The sequence below is a fragment of the Mustela nivalis genome, assembly GCF_964662115.1.
Source record: "Mustela nivalis genome assembly, chromosome: 3".
Classification (NCBI taxonomy): domain Eukaryota; kingdom Metazoa; phylum Chordata; class Mammalia; order Carnivora; family Mustelidae; genus Mustela; species Mustela nivalis.
This window is the reverse complement of record NC_139022.1, coordinates 154,967,476-154,980,200: the sequence shown is the minus strand read 5'-3', so window position 1 is coordinate 154,980,200 and position 12,725 is coordinate 154,967,476. Positions and strand designations below refer to the sequence as shown.

The 12,725-nt window shown below is 37.0% G+C and overlaps 1 protein-coding gene across 5 annotated transcripts in view; it reads left to right on the top strand.

Annotated features, from left to right (window-relative positions):
• The window catches only part of SUB1 (SUB1 regulator of transcription), a 484,727-nt gene extending 476,659 nt beyond the window's left edge, over nucleotides 1–8,068 (top strand). For all 5 annotated transcript variants that reach the window (XM_082724499.1, XM_082724496.1, XM_082724498.1 and 2 more), the window contains 2 exons: nucleotides 5,939–6,047; nucleotides 7,736–8,068. In XM_082724499.1, coding sequence (XP_082580625.1) covers nucleotides 5,939–6,047; nucleotides 7,736–7,815 — 189 coding nt within the window. In that variant the 3' untranslated portion in view covers nucleotides 7,816–8,068. The remainder of the gene's footprint in view (nucleotides 1–5,938; nucleotides 6,048–7,735) is intronic.
• Nucleotides 8,069–12,725: the final 4,657 nt, after the last annotated feature.

Genomic DNA, 12,725 nt, shown 5'->3' with positions numbered 1-12,725 from the left:
TTCTGAGTATTCGGGTAACTGTTTTGGACCTCTCTCTGATGAGTCTTGTTCATCATATGCCTCCCTTTGCCTGTGTAGTAAGAGCATCTGTGTCATTTTAATGGGTTTTATCTTGTCCATTGAAGAAACCAAGACCCACATTTAGAGATTTTATTCTGTTAGAACAGTTTGGGGAAAACCAGATCTATTTTTAGGAGATGATTTTTTCACCAGAAAGGTGGGTTCAATTTTTAAAATCTCATCTGGAAAGCTTCCTGAGCCTCATCAAGCTATGAGACTCCTCACTGTTTTGGAAGCACCTGTAGGAGGAACCAGATATTTTATTTTCACAGTGACTTTTCAGAGACTTAAGTGCAGTGATATGCATTCTAAGAGATAATCTTTAATTTTGTTGCCATTGTAGCTTTTTACTTGTGATGGTATTTAGGCCATAAAAAAAATCTTGGTGGTAATATTGAATTTTAATTGGTTAAAGAGCATGGTAGAGTACATTGTATAATATAGAATGAGGGTTTCATTTTTATTTGTAATAATGGTTTGGTAATTTTATTAGATGGGTGAAGGATGAGTTTTTTGGGAGGAAAAATCAGACTCACTGTGTTTTGTAAAGGGGTTTGTTTGTTCTTAATAGAGCTGTATATTTTCTATATTTTTTACTTACCAAGAGAGTGCCTTGGAGACAGCTCACAGAATGGAACTTGTTAAGACATTGCTAGAATCTGTTAGGACCCAAGTGATCAGGTATCCTTTTCAAAAACAAATAGATCTAAAATCTAAATTAGAACTGTTTGGGTATTAATAGCCATAAGACAGGATTATTTTTTTTAACTTCATATCTATTACTTGAGAATTAGAAGAAATAATCTTACTCTGGTAAAGCAGTGTGCATAAACATAAGCAGCTCTTTAAATGTAATACTTGAAGAGACTTGTACCAACCAAGGAAAGTCACTGCACTGATTTTTCAAACTCCAGAATGATTTGGGCAGAATCCTGGCTAGAGCGGAAATACTCCTACATGCTTGCCTTGAGTGTGGTTCCTTCAGCTCTGAGTTTAAGAACTTGGTTCTGTAGAGACATAACCTCCCTGAGGTAGGGCTTACGTGATACTGAAAACAACCTGGAGGCCTGTCTTGTAAATACTTAGCACTTGTGTCCTAAAGGTCAGAATGGTTGAGACAGGGACATTGATCTGTATTTTTCTTCAAAGTTAGACACTGGGGTCAGTAGTACTACCTTACTTGATTTAATGATTTAAGGAAAAACCTGATCCTTTAAAATTCTGTTGTTGCAGAGACAATTCTTAAAATGGTGTGGAGCTGGGGGTTCATGTATGTATTCTAGGAACCCGGAAATTATTATTTCTGTATTTGAATTTTTTTTGGTGAGTGAAGAAATTATTCATAACCTTCATCAAATCTCCAAGGGAGAGGGGAATAAAAAAAATTTAAGAATCAACATTCTGAATGATATTCATGTTTTCCCCCCTTGTTAAATTCCGCATTGTATATAAATGTATACATATATATATACACATATACATATAATGTAAAATTATATGCATTCTGTCATCTGATTATGTTATTTCTTCTTATATCATGTGATTGTAGAGATCTTTATTCTTTCTACTTTAATCATTCTATCTGTATATTACCTCTTGTTTCTGTTTTTTTTGGAGGAGGGTAAGAGTTTGTCAGCTTTATTCATTTATTCATTTCTCATCAAGGGAGAGAGGACTATTGGGCTTCTTTTTAATAAATGTTATTGAGAGGTAATTTATATATATAACAAAATGCACACATTAAGCCTAAAATTTGGTCAGCTGTGATAAAAATGGGCACAGTCTTGTAATGAGACCTTTTCCATTACCCCAGAAAGTTCTCTCTTGGCCTCCCTTTGCAGTCATTTCCCTTGCCTGACATAACTACTGATCTCATTTCTATCACTGTGTATTTATTTTGCCTGTTCTACAGCCTCTTGTAGTGGAATTGTCCAGTTTGTATTGTTTTGTGCCTGGCTTCTTTTGCTCAGCATAACATCTCGGGGTTGGTTCTTCTAGTTAGCCATCCGTAGTTTGTTCCTTTTTATTGCTGAGTTGTATTCCACTGTAGGATTATACAACAGTTTGTCCCTACACTTTGGATAGACATTTGAGTTGTTTCTACCTAGTCTTGGGCTGTTAGGAATAGCACTGTTGGAGCATTCTTGTACAGATCTTTGTGAATTTTTTTTTCCTGTTTGGATCAATTATCAGATGCATTTGCTGGGCCTTAGGGTAAGTGTATGTTCTGTACCATTTTACGCAATGTGAGAGATTCCAGTTGCCTCATACCTGTCCTCACTGGGTTTTGTCAATATTTGATGCTATTCACATAAGCTAATGGATGTGTAGTAGAAGCTAATTGTACTTTTACTTTGGACTTTGTTCATGTCTTTTTTGCCCATTAAAAAAATAGAGGTCATTTGGTTTATTGAGCTGGAAGAGTTCTTTATGTATTTTAGGTATGAGTTTTTTGTCAGCTCTAAGTATAGTGAACATTTTCTTTAGGTCCATGGTTTTTCTGTTAATTTTTTTTTCTTAAGAAAATTTTATTTATTCATTTGTCACAGAGGGGAGAGAGAGAGCGAGCACACACACAAGCGGGGGGTGGGGGACAGCAGAGGGTGAAGCAGGTTCCCCGCTGATCATGACCTGAGCTGAAGGCAGATGCTTAACTGACAGAGCCCACCCAACCGTCCCTCTAGCGTGATTTTACAGTTTTAACCCTATTTTCAGTTTGGATTCTCAGGAATACAGGATTTGCAGAAGAGAGTAGTAGTAGTATTTTTTCTGCTTCTATGTTTTGTTTTGGTTCTTTGTCCAAGAACCTTAAAGGCTCCAGAAGTCTCTTCCTGGTTTTTCAAGTCCTCTTCAGTATGGCTCCCATCTGTTTAGCATGTCTTTGAATCTCAGCAGTTGTTGTGTCTTTCTGTTTAGTCCCTTCCGTGTCCTTGTCATTTTTCTCTCTTTTACTTAATTGATGGGCTGTTGTTTTTCAAGGTTAGATCCTAATACCTAAGGTCTCTTCCACATGCTCAAGCCCACACCGAACTCATACTTGACTTAATCAGTATTACTTCAATAGGTTTTCAGTACATTTTAATGTTATAGATTCAGCTAGGTTATTAGCTCATGGGCTTACTAGCTACAGGGCTTACTGGCTAGTGGGTTTACTGTAAAAACCAAAATGAAACGATGTTCAGTTCTGTGTTAGCTGCTTGAGATACTTCTGCATTTCTTAGAGTCATTAAATCAATATTATAAATCAAAATTAACAGTTTCACTGTGATAATTATTTTGGTCTTAGTTTATTCATTTAGACAGTTTATTGGGAACCTAGTATGATAGGCACTAAGGGGTGCAACGAAGAGTGATTAAAAAATAAGCCATTAAAACTGACCCTAAGATCACTGGTGACTTTAGAATAGGCAGTGGGAATTCAATTAGTAGAAACAGTATTTTTCTCCTTTTGAAATTTGGCAATAAAAGGAAGAAGGAAAAATGGAGAAAGTTATAAAATGCTGCAGATTAGAGAAAATGCCTTAGAAAAAGAGGGGAATGAGCATGTTAGGAAATGGTAGATAAGCAAAGGGAAAGAATGTGTAAGTAAGAAATAGGATAGAAAAAGTAAAAAGTTAAGGAAGGCTTGATGGTGTTGTGAGTACAGGGAAGAGAGATTTGAAAGCACTTAACCCATATCCAGTGGACTTCATTTTCTCCATAAAGCATGGGGTTATGCCTGGAATTGGGGGCACAGCAGCAGGATCAGAAACTTACTTAAGGAAAGAAAACTGAAGGAAAATGAACCAGACCTGGCTGAGACCAGAAAGAGCGTTCTAAGAGGATATATGCAAGATGGAAGCCAAGAGGATATATGCAAGATGAAAGCCATTAATGTATACTGGGTCAGTACAGCTGTGATTCTGCTACAGTAATACTTAGTATCCCTATAAAAAGGATTATTTTATAATCAAGGGACCCAGGATGGAAGGGAAAGGAACATAGCCAAATGCAGAATCTTTGCTTGTTGATGTGTTCTAAGCACAAAAATCATGGCCAGTTATTAGTAGGATTGAAAAGTAGTTTTTTGTTTTGTTTTGTTTTGTTTTGTTTTTAAGATTTTATTTATTTATTTGGCAAAGAGAGAGGCACAACTAGAGAGGGAGCATAAGCAGGGGGAGCGGGAGCGGGAGAGGAAGAAGTAGGCTTCCCACTGAGTAGGGAGCCTGATTCAAGGCTTGATTATGACTTGAGCCGAAGGCAGATGCTTAATGACTGAAGCACCCACGTGCCTCTGAAGAGTAGTTTTAGAATGAGTAAGAGATAGGTAGAGGCATTGAAAGTTTTGATCAGGAAGTATGACTTTTTAGTTGAAGTGCTGGACAGTATAGACAGTGTCTTATAGTGAAGACATCTGAAAGGTGCTTTACAGAGTAAAGCCTTTTCCTTCTCTGGAATTTGTAGTTTGTTAAGCATAGTATCAAGTTTTTGGAAAATGGTTTTTTGTGGGTAGTTTCTGTGGTGAAGTCTATTAAAGATGTTATTTGAAATGAAGGTCTAAAAGGAAGAGGTTTCTCATGTTCTAGTGACTAGATCTCTGGATTTTTTAAACGGTACATAGCTAGTGGGGTTTGTGGATTCCTACTGGTTGTAGTTTGTACTGACAAAGTTTGCTTTCTAATGATTTTTGTGGTAAAAAAACGCAACATAAAATTTACCATCTTAACCATTTTTTAAGCATGCAGTAGTGTTAAGTATGTTCATGTTACTATAAAACAGATTTCCTGAACTCTTTCTTTTAGCAGAACCTAAGGAATTCCCCTTTCCCTCTTCCCCCAGCCCCTGATCATTAATCATTCTGCTTTCTGTCTCTGAATCTGACTGGTGTAGCCACTTTTATAAGGGGAATCATGAAGTACACATCTTTTTTTTCTTTCTTTTTTTAAATATTTATTTATTTTAAATATTTTATTTATTTATTTATTTGTCGGGGCGGGGGGGAGAACACAAGCAGGCAGAGCGGCCGGCAGAGGCAGAGAGATGCAGGCTCCCCATCGAGCAAGGAGCCCAATGCGGGACTCGATCCCAGGACCCTGAGATCATGACCTGAGCCGAAGGCAGTGGTGGCTCAACCAACTGAGCCACCCAGGCGTCCCAAAGATTTATTTATTTTAGAGTGAGAGCTTCAGTGTGTGTGTGTGAGGTAGGGGCAGACGGAGAATTTCAAGCAGACTCTCCACCTAGCTCAGAGCCTCATGTGGGGCTCATGACCTGAGTGGAAATCAGGAGTTGGACGCTGAACTGAGCCACCCAGGCGCCTCAGTATGCATCTTTTTGTGAATGGTCATTTCACTTAGCCCATTCAGTAAGGTTCATCCATGTTGTAGCATGTGATAGAATTTTCTTTTTAGAGGCTGAATAATACCCCACGGTATGTATATATCTCACATTTTGTGTATCCATTCATCTCAGGATGGACATTTGAGCTGTCCCCATCTTCGGGCTGTTGTGAGTAATGCTGCTGTGAACATGGGTGTATAAATAAATACCTGCTCAAGACCTTGCTTTTACTTCTTTTAGGTTCATACCCATTAGTGGGGCTGCTGCATGAAATACTCTTGAATTTTCTGAGGAACCACCGTACTGTTTTTCATAGTGTTGTTCTGTTTTACTAATGATTCCTTTAATGTGAAAGTGATTGAAAATGTGAGATATACTTCATTTTAATTCCATTTTTTAAGAAAGATAACAGTGACATTTCCTTTGGTGGTAGTTTTGATACTGAGAATAGTAGTTACTTTCATGATTTAAAGTATAGGGAGTGTGCAGCAAGTTGTGATTAAAAATATGGACACTTTCTTGAAATGAGAACCTTTCTATGTTTTTGTTTCTTTTGCAGATTGGGAAAATGAGGTACGTCAGTGTTCGGGACTTTAAAGGGAAAGTCCTAATTGATATTAGAGAATATTGGATGGATCCAGAAGGTGAAATGAAACCTGGAAGAAAAGGTGAGATTTAGTTTCCTGAATTTGGTCTTAATTTAACCTTATTTAAAATTGAAATAATGTTGGCAGTGCATTTGGAAGATCCTCATTTAGTTGATTCTGTATTTTCTGTAGTCTTTTAGACACAAGATTTAACTTAATTTAATGACATGTCTTAAATAGCTGTTGGAATAAAACCCAGGAAAAAGAACACACTTCCTATCACTTTATTTGGCTGCTAATTTGCTTGGATGTAGCTTTAGGGGAAAAAAAAAATGACGTGAATTCTTAAGTAGAGCAGGAACTATCGGGTCATTTGTAAAATTAGGAATGAAAAATTCTGGTTTACGTGAATGTTTCCTTTAGGTTCATCTAAAGGATATCCTTCTTGGGGGGATAATAGCCTTTTAGCAGGTCTTTGTCCTTCTTCCATTTGTGCGTCACCCAGTCCCAAGCTTGTTAGCATCATAGAAGCACATTTTATTTACTCATCATATAGCTAGGGAATGTTTGTATACAAACATAAATTCTTATATTTGGGTAGTTAGCTGCTTGAGGTTGATCCTTAGATCAAAATAGGCCTCTTTATCTCCTCCTACTCTGCCTGTTTGTTAGCTTGAAGGTACCACTTGTTTACTTTATGCAGTTCTTAGGTTTGGTAAACCTAACCTCTCTGTTTCTGTACCCTTTAACATTTTCTTGTTCAAGGCCATTTCTGGAATCACTGAAGTTGTTTCATTGTGGCCAGTGCCAATTTCTTCTCTTACTTCTGCAAACATGTATTGAAACAATTTGATTAGCTTTAAAGCTCTTCCAGGCTGTTGACCCAGGATGTTCTTCTGCCTTCCTCTCAATTTCATGGCCTCCCAGCAGTCTTCTCAGAAATACATGAATTCTTCCAATTCTAGTTTATTTTTCTATTTATGTGGGTCAAATATTAGTACATTAGAAGTTTCAAATGCCAAGTGCTTTCTCTTCACATTTTTACTTGAAAGGCATGTTCTTAGCTAACATTTTAAGTGTTTATTATGTGTTAGCTGATAAGTAAGCTTTTCACTCATGTTAGCTAATTTATTGGTTCACAACACTGCTTTGAGGTGTACATACCATTTTACTGGTGAGGAGACTGAGGCTTAAGAAATTTTTTTTTTTTTAAGGTCATACAGTTAGTGATAGGGAGCCTGCGATTTGAATGCTGACAGCAGGACTCTCCAGAATGCATTTTTAACCACTGTCTACATTCTGAGAAGTCCTGTATGGGTCATGTCCCAGAAAGTTATCCAGAGTAAATGAATGCTTCTTGAAGAACTCAGCACAAAGTTGCTCACCTTGAGTTCCTGTAGAAATTTTGAGCAAATGTTGGAACAAACTGGATGTAGAAATCGAGTGTCACATACAAAATCTGGATCTGGCCACTTAGCCTCCTAGTTTGCAAGGTTCTGTGAAACGCATCTTCGCGTCATCGTTTGTTCTCACAGGCTGTACTACATATTGTGCAGGATGCAGTGTTGGAAGTAAAACTGGGCGTTAGACTGGTCTGCTCAGGTAATTGTGATGAATCTGTAATAACAAGGGATTTGACTCTCAATATGATAGCCGTTGTGCTATTTCAAGTAGCAGTTGTCGATAAAACAGGTTTTGGGTTGGAAGTGTGAAAATCGTCAAAGCTTAAGTGGATTTCCAACTTTTAATTTTTAAAAACTTTGTTTTAGGTATTTCTTTAAATCCCGAGCAATGGAGCCAACTGAAGGAACAGATTTCGGACATTGATGATGCAGTAAGAAAACTGTAAAATCAGAGCCATATGAAACCTGTACTGTTCTAGTTGTTTTAATCTGTCTTTTTACATTGGCTTTTGTTTTCTAAACGTTGTTTTCCAAGCTATTGTATATTTGGATTGCAGAACAATTTGTAAGATGAATACTTCTTTTTTTTATGTGCATTATTAAAAGTGTTCTGAGTGAAGCTAATTGTCAACTTTATTAAGGAGGTTTGCTTTGTGCCCGCCACCTAGTGTAAAATAAAATCAAATAATACAATCTTAACTGTTGTGGCCTTTCTTGATCAAAAGAGTTGGTACCGTTTAAGGCCAAAAGTAACAGTTTATAGACCTGTTAGTTTCACTTTGGCTTTTACATGCAAAAGGATTTGTATTGCATTGAATTTATAAACTCTGACTTGTGAAATCCATAGTTGATCTGTTTTCTTCCAGTCCAATGTCTAGACTTAACTAGATTTTTCTACCCCAGTGATACTTCACACCCCCCACCTTTTTTTTAACAGTGTTTTTTCCTTTAATGACTTGTCATGTTCAGTTTTCATTTCACTCTTTTGCTCTCTTGAATATATTATACTAATTTGGAAAGTCAGTGAAACTGTCAACATGTTAGTTATCTCAACAAGGTACTTGTAATTAAAATATTATATGAGAGCTACAATCACTAATTCTACTGTATTAACTATTAGGAGATATAGTTTGATAAAAAAACATGGCTTGTATGAAAACTGAGCAAGTAAGTGTATGTCGTTACCTTTAGTGTCCTGTGTAGTACCTTATTGCTTAGTCTGCAGAGAATAATGACTTAAATGTCTGATTTCCTTTCACTTATTAAACCTGTTCACCATGGGATGATGTCTATGAAATCAGATACTGTTATCTTAGATTAGGATTTAATAAAAATTGTGAAAGCTTACTGGCCTAACATTTTATTTTATAATGTTGAGTGTGGATTATATGTAGCCAGAGATATCACTGAGCTTTACTGTCACAGGAGGTAATGTGGTTAGTTTTTGGAAGAAAGAATATATAGGCACATATTTCTGGTTTTTTGGCCTTTTCTTAGTGGACTTGGTTCTCTTTTTTTTGCAGTTAGTCTACTGGACAATAGTATTCTAGACTTAATGTTACTAAGTTTTAGCAGGCACTCGGAAGTGATTTTCATGAAATTGTAGTGATGAAGCAGACCCCATTGACGCACAGATTTCAGGGGCTTTGCAGCAATAAATAGGGCAGGATGTGCCTTAGAAAGAGAATTTAGGGGAACTCTAACTGAGATGAAGGAAGGTGGCAGTGAAGGAGGAGGGAAATGTCTTCAAACAAGGTGGAACATAGGATATTTTGATCACATTGATAGGACACAATCCTGGATGGAATAGTAAAAAGAAAGGTTTAAAGACATGTAAAAAAAAATTCTTGTTAACAAATTATTTTCAATAGCTAATCTTAAATGGTTTTATTGCCATGTCGGAGAGTTGCACTATTATACCAAGACTGATTACTGCGTCTAAAATGTTTTATAGTAGAATTGTCAAGGACTTGATTTCAAAACTAGCTACCAGGACAGGTATAGTTATTAAATTGTTTTCTGGCAGTTCTTCTGTCTTAAAGTATGTTTTTACATTTTTTAGATGATTTTTATAATGTTTTTAGCAGTAATCCTAATAGGTGCATAATTGGGGAATTAAATCTTCTCTTGTGGTATTTTAACCTCCATCAGATAATAGGTACCCAAAGTGTTCAAAATGGTATTTTAGACAAATCATATCTTGATAGATAACTTTCCCTTTATTTGGGAACATACATGTGTTCTATTAACTTAATTGGGTGAACTTGTAAAGTATTTCTTATTACATATACAGAAAGGGTAGTTAGAACACAGAACATTGATTTTGGTGTAAAGAGAATAATGGGAAAGTTTCCTAGGTCTGTATGAATTCAGGCTGGGTGTGCATTTTAAAACAATCTGCTGACAGAGAGCTGGTGCTGAAATCTGTTACCTAGGCATTTTCTAGCTGTACAACATTGTGTCATTAAGACCTTCATAGAAAGAGTGTTTCCCTCACAGAATTTGATAGGTTGATTGCTAAATTCATTTAAATTTGCAAATGGATATGCAATATATAGAAATTACTTCTTTTTTGGGGTACAGGAAGTGATGAGAACTAGGTTTAAAAGAAAAGACCAGTTAATTATACTGAGAAGATAAGATAGGGAGTGAGGTTTTCTGTTTAAAATTACCTTCTTGGTAAGATTTCTTCCAGGAAGAGAGCTTGCCATTTTGAGGCAGCAGTTTCTTACTTGGTAATGCAAGAATGAATTTAATTAATGCCAGCCCTGAGTGAACTTGTAGCAGGGTTTCTCCAATGGGGTTTTCCTCTTTGTCTTTTCAAGTATGGGTAGCATTTGACTGATTTCCAGTGCCCTTGGCATTTTACTTAAAGAACCACCACTTAAAAAGAAAGAAAGAAAGAAAGAAAGAAAGAAAGAAAGAAAGAAAGAAAGAAAGAAAGAAAAACAACAAAAAAACCCCCACACCACACACACATATAAAAACAAAACCAAACCTCTTTTTGATTTGATTATTCTCTCTTGCTTTTACTTTGTGAATGCTTTTGAAGAATACTCCTACCTCATTAGCTAGTCAAGTTGCTGTGATATTGGATCTATTCCTACGTAGGAAAAAACACTTAGAAAAAAAAAGTATGTACATATCCTGGCTTGGCTATTGAGGGGAAAAGAGAAAGAGTTGAGTGTTATTTAGGTTTCCTGATAGGGATGTCAGAAAGAGCACTATACAAGCTTGAAATTTTTTTAAAAAGCGCTGGCTAATATTTAGGTATCTCCTGAAATTCTTTGTTATTTACTTTTTATGGAAATTAATCCAGTGAAATACTTTAAAGTTTTTGTTTTTATTCTTAAAGTGGTATTTTCCAGATAAAGTCTGGGGTAAACATTCACATAGTCACAAATATGTAATTCTGTAATTGTGGAATAACCTGTATGCTTTGTTTGGTACATCTTCCATGGAGATGTCAATGGATATAATCCTCCATCTGTGAATATTTTAAATGTTGAAATAAAAATAAGAAATGTGGCCTATGTGTCATCACAGTTTCACAGACCTAAAAATGAATGGCTTAGTTATCTGTTGAAAGGGTGTTGTTAACAAACAATGCCTTCCTGTGTGATTGCTTTTGGAATGAGAATTCGTCTTAGCATGTTATATCTCTTGAGGACCTCTGGAACCTGACCAGACTGGACTGGATGGGATTGGACTGGATGGGACAGGGTGGGGTGGGGCAGGCAAGTGGGGGTGGTGTGGGCCCGTTTTTCCCATCTACCTGATCTGGTTGGAAAAACGCAGATAATAAGGTGTATAGAATCTCTTTTTTTTCTAAACCTTATGTTTTCTAGATGGATTATTCCATGGTATACTTAACCGCATTGAATGCTGGATTTTGTTGAGTATTTTAAACTTACATTTTCATTTAGAAGGGGTCTATTTTTTCCCTTCTTGCTTAGTACTTTTGCTTTGTTACATTTTGAGATCTCATTGTTCAGATTTCTGTTCAGGGAAGCTTACACTGGGGTGGGAAGACCCGTGGAAGACTACCCATGAGTCTTCTTGCTGCACCTAATCAGCTTGAAGTTTGTAGAGCATACTGACTCAAGTACAGTCAAGAAGAAAAATATAGTACTTGGAATTTGCAGTCACGGACTTTTTATAGTTTGTAGTACAGCTCAAAGGAGTTAAGGGATTAAAATTTTTTTGTTTGTTTAAAAAGCATGAAACATTAAACAAGTATATGAAATTATTTACTGGGTAACAGTTTATCCAAGACCTGGTCCATTTCTGTACAAAATCTTGCTGCATTGCACCAGCCATGCCAGACCCTAAAATTTGTGCATGTCGTGGCTCATGTGCTTTGGAAAGTGATGTGAAATTCCAGTTTGGCCCTCTTCTAAATAAGACCGATTCTTCTAAAAGCTCCTACTCATGAGCATCCCCCCCCCCCCATATGTAGTTGTTGCAGGGAGGGTACATATGTATATATAATCTCCCCATGGGACCATTTATCCCTTCACCCAGAGGCCCCATTCAGATTCTGCTGATTGTTTTGGTAGTCTTTATAGTAAAAGCTTCCAACCCATTTGAGAGTTATGACTCTTTAGTCTTCATTCTGACACACTTCTTTAGGCTTTCCTTGACTTGCAACCTTGTGATTTCTGTAGATCTGGTCATTTGTAGGTCGCTGGTGGTGGTGACAAGGGTAGGGAGGGCAGAGGCTGGCTGAACGAGGAGCAGAGACTCAGCAGCTTTTTTGTGAAGAGTCAAAAGCAATGAGGGGTGCTCCGGGAGGATGTGGGGTCAGGAAGGCCATGTGTGATGGAAACTGCCACATCTGGGTTTGGCTGCATCAGTGCTTGTCTAAATTGATCTTCGTGTGTCATCTACAGTTCCATTCACTTCCCCGTTCAGTTTTCTGGTGATTTTTTTCCTAAGTGCCACCTGATTTGTGAGTACTTCCAATAATTTTAAAGAAAAAAATTTATGCCTACTCTTCTCCATTTTGCTGTACTATGATCATTTGGATCTTTTTCCTCCTCCAGCTTAGCTGCTCGAGTTCAGAGAGTGGACTTGTCCAGCAGTGCATGTGGATCACTGCGCAGTCATGCTTGGTCGTGAGCCCTCTCGTTTATTGTTTTTGAGGCACAAGCTCTGTTTCTTCTATTCACTGTTGGCCTTGGAAAATGAGGAGAAATAACGTTTTCATGTATTTATGCTTGAGGGATACAAAAGGTTGAAAGGGTAGTGAGATGCTATATAGTAGAAATATGAAGATTTTGAGGAATCTGAGGGTTTCAGCCTCAGTACAGGGTCGACTATCTCCTTGTGCTCAGGTTTGAAGACCAACCCTTTA